General features: G+C 61.2%; 1 protein-coding gene across 5 annotated transcripts in view; it reads right to left on the bottom strand.

Moving 5' to 3' along the window:
- KCNIP3 (Kv channel interacting protein 3, calsenilin) overlaps nucleotides 1-5,323 on the bottom strand; it is a 72,286-nt gene that overhangs the window by 51,550 nt on the left and 15,413 nt on the right. For 4 of the 5 annotated variants that reach the window (XM_005860465.2, XM_005860466.2, XM_005860467.2 and 1 more), the window contains one exon: nucleotides 3,474-3,639. The exons of the other annotated variant lie outside the window; for it this stretch is intronic. In XM_005860465.2, coding sequence (XP_005860527.1) covers nucleotides 3,474-3,639 — 166 coding nt within the window. The remainder of the gene's footprint in view (nucleotides 1-3,473; nucleotides 3,640-5,323) is intronic. 5 annotated transcript variants of the gene reach the window in all.

Raw genomic sequence — 5,323 nt, 5'->3', positions numbered from 1 at the left:
CTTCTGCCAACACCACCACCCATCACAGTGTCCCACACATCACTGTTCTCATCAGGGACTCATTTTACAACAAGGAAGTGTAGCCAAAAGCCAGTGCCTACAAGACCCCTGGCCTCACCCTGCCCCAGTGCCCAGAGCCCCACAGAGCAGCGGGAGCGCCCCTGTCAGCTGGTTCCAGAACAGCCGAGGCTCAGGGGCCGTCCTGTGGGAAGCTGGTGCTGCTCCCCCTCCAGCCAGGAACACGGGTCCAGGGGTCGCGGGAAGTGATGGCGGTGGCCCTCACACCATCCGGCCAACCACGCACAGTCCTTCTGCTTTCCACTTCCAATGCTGTTGACTCCGGAAGGGAGGTTTTAGATCCCAAAGAAGAATGCTTCTCAGAGGGGCGCTGCCTCTGGGCCACTGAGATGGCCCCAGTGCCGGGGAGGATGAGGGGGACACTGCCAGCCCTGTGCTCCCCTTTCCTGGGCACAACCATTCTAGAGGGCCCTTCGCAGCCCAGGAGTGACGCCAGGGCACCGCAGCAGCCGGTCAGCCTGGGCCCGCAGGACTCTGGCCCCCGAGTCCCACCCGCTCTGGGCCGAGGTGGCCCAAGCTCAGTGACACAGTGCGGTTTCCTGGGCCCGGGCCCGGGCTTCTGCTCTGGCTGCCCCAGAAACCCGCCTCTCTGACTGGCTTCTGTGAATGGAAAAACCCTGACAACAAGGGCACAGTGTCTCGGCTGCCCGTGCTTCCCGCTGGTGCGAGGAGCCGCACTGAATGGTGCCCATTGTTCCCGGTGCCCAGCGCCCGGGGAAGCTCCCGGAGGAGGAGGGCGCCGGCTGCTCAGCTCAGCATTTCAGGTGCGAACACTGCCCTCCATGGGACCAGCGGTGCCATCCTGTGGGACACACACAGGACGTGTGGGATGGAGGAGGCAGGCATGGTCTCCCCTGCGCCGTGCGTGAGCACGTGCTGCCCACACAAACCCCAGAAGCTCCCGCTTCCCTCAGCTCCTGAGAGAAAGGACCTGGGAGACACAGGTCAGGGTGGGCAGAGGGAGAAGCCCCAGGTCAGAACCCACGATGCCCCTCACTCCACGCAACCTGCTGAGTCACGTGACCTCCCTGAGCACCAATCAAGTTTTTAGTAAACAGTGATCTGCACTGCCTGGCAGGCTGCCTGGTAAACACATCCACCCAGAGCTGTTGATGGCTCTTGGGCCTGCCCGCCTCCCCCTCCAAGTTGCTCAGCAGACACATCCAGATCGCCCAGGAGGAGCTGAATGTGAACGGCCCTGCCCTCTCAGAGCCCACCCCGAGCTGAAGGTGGGACATGTGGGTGTGGTCGCCTTGGCCCCCTCACTGTGGCCTTAAACAGAGCAGCCTGCTCCCAGCTCGCCTTTCTCCGCATCCACCCACATTCGGGTGTGCGAACAGCCCCAGGGAAGGGTGGCGCACCACACCCAGCCCAGCCTGAAAGTCGGAAACTGGAGACAGAGAAAGGCCTTCGGCGGGGTGGGGTGCTGGATGGAGAGACTTAGGGAGGGAGCGACAGGGAGACACTGAGGCCAGGCCGAGGGGCTGCAAGATCTCGGAGGAAGGGGAGGATCTTGTGTAGCCAAGGAGGAGTGGGGGGTGGGATGGAGCCTCCAGAGAGGGAGGAGGAGCCCTGTCAGTCGGGAGTGCCATGCTCCCTCTGCTCTCCACAGGGACTCGGGGACTGCCCAGTGTTTATCCTGCTGCAGAATGATCAGCATCCTGTGGGAGCTTCCCAGGTGAGCTGTTTGCATAAACTTGTAATGACTTCATGTTTCTGCCACCTGCAAAATCTATTCGCCTGCCCCGAGAAGTTGAGGAGTGCACATGGACCCCACACGTGTTCACGTGCATTGGCGCTCCCGTGGGAGGCCACTGTGGGGAAGGCCAAGAACAAATGTCAGGCCAGGGTGACAGAGCAGCACAGACAGGCAGGCGCTCCCGGGGAAGCAGAGGTGGCTGGAGTGTGGCTGGGAGCCCCCTGGAGTGGGTTCTCTGGTCAAGGACACAGGCCTGGCTGGAGTTGGCTATCAGCCTCTGTGCCTGCTCCCCTCCTCACCCTACCCTCCTCACTCCACCCTCCTCACTCCCACCCTCCTCACTCTACCCTCCTCACTCCCACCCTCCTCACTCCCACCCTCCTCACTCCCACCCTCCTCACTCCCACCCTCCTCACTCCCACCCTCCTCACTCCCACCCTCCTCACTCCCACCCTCCTCACTCCCACCCTCCTCACTCCCACCCTCCTCACTCCCACCCTCCTCACTCCCACCCTCCCTCACTCTACCCTCCTCACTCCCACCCTCCTCACTCCCACCCTCCTCACTCTACCCTCCTCACTCCTACCCCATCATGCTGGGGGGATGGGCCCATGGCTGTGCCAATTCTCCAGCGAAGGGGACTGAGGCCCCTGGAAATCACAGTGTCTGAGACAACAAACAAGACAGCTGTCAGAGCCACATCTGCACCCTTTCCTTAAAGTCAGAGTGGCAGAATCTCATGCACACCTGTTTGTGTGTGTGCCTGCATGTGGCATGGACACCTGTGTATGATATGTGTATGTGCATGGTGAGCAGGTGTGCACACGTGTAGCAGGTGCACTGGTGTTCACGTTTGGTATGCACAAGTGTGCATGGTAGTGTGCACAGGTGTGAGTGCATGGTCTGTGCATGTATGTGAGAAGATGGGGCTGTACAAGGCCACACACAGCAAACACCAGGTATTGCCACAGCCAGCACAGGGCAGCCACTTCTCCCCATGCCTCACAGACACCCAGAATGCAGGCCCGGTAAAGAGCCAGCACCAGCCCTGCGTGCACCAGGGAGGGCCCCTCTCCCCAGCCCCCTGCACACATTGCTGCCCATCTTCACATGTGCCCTACATGTGCCCTGCAGGTGAGCACCAACCCCTACCCCTCTTTTAAATATATTTTTATTTATTTCAGAGAGGAAAGGAGAGGGAGAGAGTGATAGAAACGAGAGAGAATCATTAACCGGCTGCCTCCTGCATGCCCTTCAACTATGGATCGAGCCCACAACCCTGGCATGTGCCCTGACCAGGAATTGAACCGTGGCCTCCTGTTCATGGGTCGATGCTCAAACACTAAGCCACACTGGCCGGGCAACAGAGGACTTAGAAAGGATGAGTTCCGGCCCATGTTACCCAGCAGGTGAGGTGGGTGCAGCAAGCCCAGCCTGCCAGCCTCTGAAACTGGGCTCCACCCCACCAGTGACTCCAGTAGCACCTAAGCATGGTCCCAGCCCTCTGTCTCCACCTTCGGGGGCCCTGCCTTGAGCTCAGTGGCCTGCATGGATGAATGAGGACGGGCACGAATGAATGAAAACATTTCCGATGGAGACAGAGATGGTATGGCCTGGGTTGGGGCCCCAGGTTGATCGCTGAGCCCCCAGACAGGACAGAGCTCCGATCAGATCCCCAGCCCCGCCCCAGCCCTACCTGAGCCCTGCGGGGCAGCGCTGGACAGGATCCACTTGACCAGGCAGCACCGCATCACGGCCTGGCGGGTGAGCCTCGGCCTCTGCCACTTGACACCCTGCTTCTTGCTTAGTGGTGTGTCCCCAGGGTCCCCCAGGAGGCTGCCATCGGACACCTTCATCATCTCCTGCAGCAGGAACAGGCAGAGGGGTCCTGAGCCCTTGCTCACGAAGGGGACCACCAGATTGCTCCAGGCTCCCCTACTCTCCTGGGCAAGGCCGTCCCGCCCTTAACTCCACCCAGGGACTCGTCTTCCAGGGTTGCATGCCAGGAGCCCCCGGTCCCGGCCAGAGAGTTGCAGGGGCCCGTTCCCTCTTGCACGGGCCATCTCCTGCCCAGTGCCTCACCAGCCTACCTCTCTGTGCAGGAGCCCTTGGTCTGCATGGCGAGGGCATGTTGCAGGCACAGACAGTGTCCACTAGGAGAGCAGCTCAGTGCCCAGGACAGAGAAGTGGGTAGAGAATGACCAGCGAGGCCATGAGCCTCCCACACACACTCTCCTCCAGCCACACCAACCTGGCTGTGGACACGCCACTCTCCCACCCGCTGTGCTCCTCACGGCTGTGGAAAGCCTTCCTCTCAGGGCCCAGGGAGCCCTACTCATGCTTTAAGACCCAGCCACCAGGGTTCCCCGGCTTTGGGCCGAGGGACTGGGTCTGCCCTTGCGTGCAGTGGAACTCCGGGTCGAGGGCAGGGCCTGTGGGCTCCCCACTCTGCACCCTGGTCTGGCACACGATGGGGTCCCTGGAAGGAGGGAGATGAGGTCTAGACTTGCTCATCAAACTCCCGCCCTGGCATGGGTCTGGTTGTCAGAATTGGACAGTCCCTTAGAGATCACAACCTCTCCCTTGACTGAAGCCCAGAGAGGGCAGTGGATCTGCACGGGGTCACACAGCAAAGCCCGACCTCCTCACTTCACTACCGCGCCTCCCATCTTTTTCTGCCTGAGGGAAGGCGGGGCTGCAGGAGAGACCCCGGCCTCCTCGGGGAGGCACACAGACGGAACCCACTGCCCTGGGTTGTGCGAGGATCTGAATACACAGCTCAAACAACAAACTGGAGGCATCTGGGCGGAGAGGCCATAGGCGTTATTCGGAGATGCTGGACATGAGCTCCATGGTGTGGACGGGAGAGGACAACCTGGGGCGTGGCCCCAGCGCAGGCAGATTTGTTTTTCTACAATATTTTGAGCCGCACCCCATCCTGGCCCCTGGAGCACCCACCGTCCTCAGTGCCCACACTGGCAGCAGGGCGACCCCTTGAGGGCAAGGCTTGGGAGGGTCGTGTGCAGCCAGCAGCCATGGTGGCCCCTCTGGGCATCTGCCCAGTCTCCTGCTAGGGACGGCTATGCCATGGGTGTGGCCTGGCCAACTGGGTCACGGCCACAAGCAGCCCCCAGACTCGTTCTATTTGTGACAGGCCTGAGTGCTGGCTGTGGGAGGCAGCAGCACCCCATGTGGGTGGGTGGGTGGCCAGGACGATGGCCGCTGGGCTGGCTGGTGACGTCCTCTGAGGGTCAGCGTGCTGTTGGCATAGCTCTGAAAACGTTTTTTGTTGTTCAAAGCAAATAACAGATAGCTGTGCAATTAGGTGGCTTCTGCAGAGGCCGAGCCCCAAACGTAGCCCTGCCTCAGGTCCTCGGTGCGAGGAGCAGAACCGGACCCAGGCTGATTTCAACCAGAAAGGAATGAGCAGGGCGCAGCAGGGCCAGTCCCAGCCTCCCCAGGGAGGACAGACAGCCAGACCAACAGACTGCAGCAAAGAGCAGGCGGCTGGACAGCCAGACCTCAGCCATGGTCACCCCACAGAAG

The sequence above is a fragment of the Myotis brandtii genome, unplaced genomic scaffold (genome assembly GCF_000412655.1).
Source record: "Myotis brandtii unplaced genomic scaffold, ASM41265v1 scaffold1347, whole genome shotgun sequence".
Taxonomy (NCBI): Eukaryota; Metazoa; Chordata; class Mammalia; order Chiroptera; family Vespertilionidae; genus Myotis; species Myotis brandtii.
The sequence above is the reverse complement of the archived record's forward strand: the minus strand, read 5'-3'. Positions and strand labels throughout refer to the sequence as shown.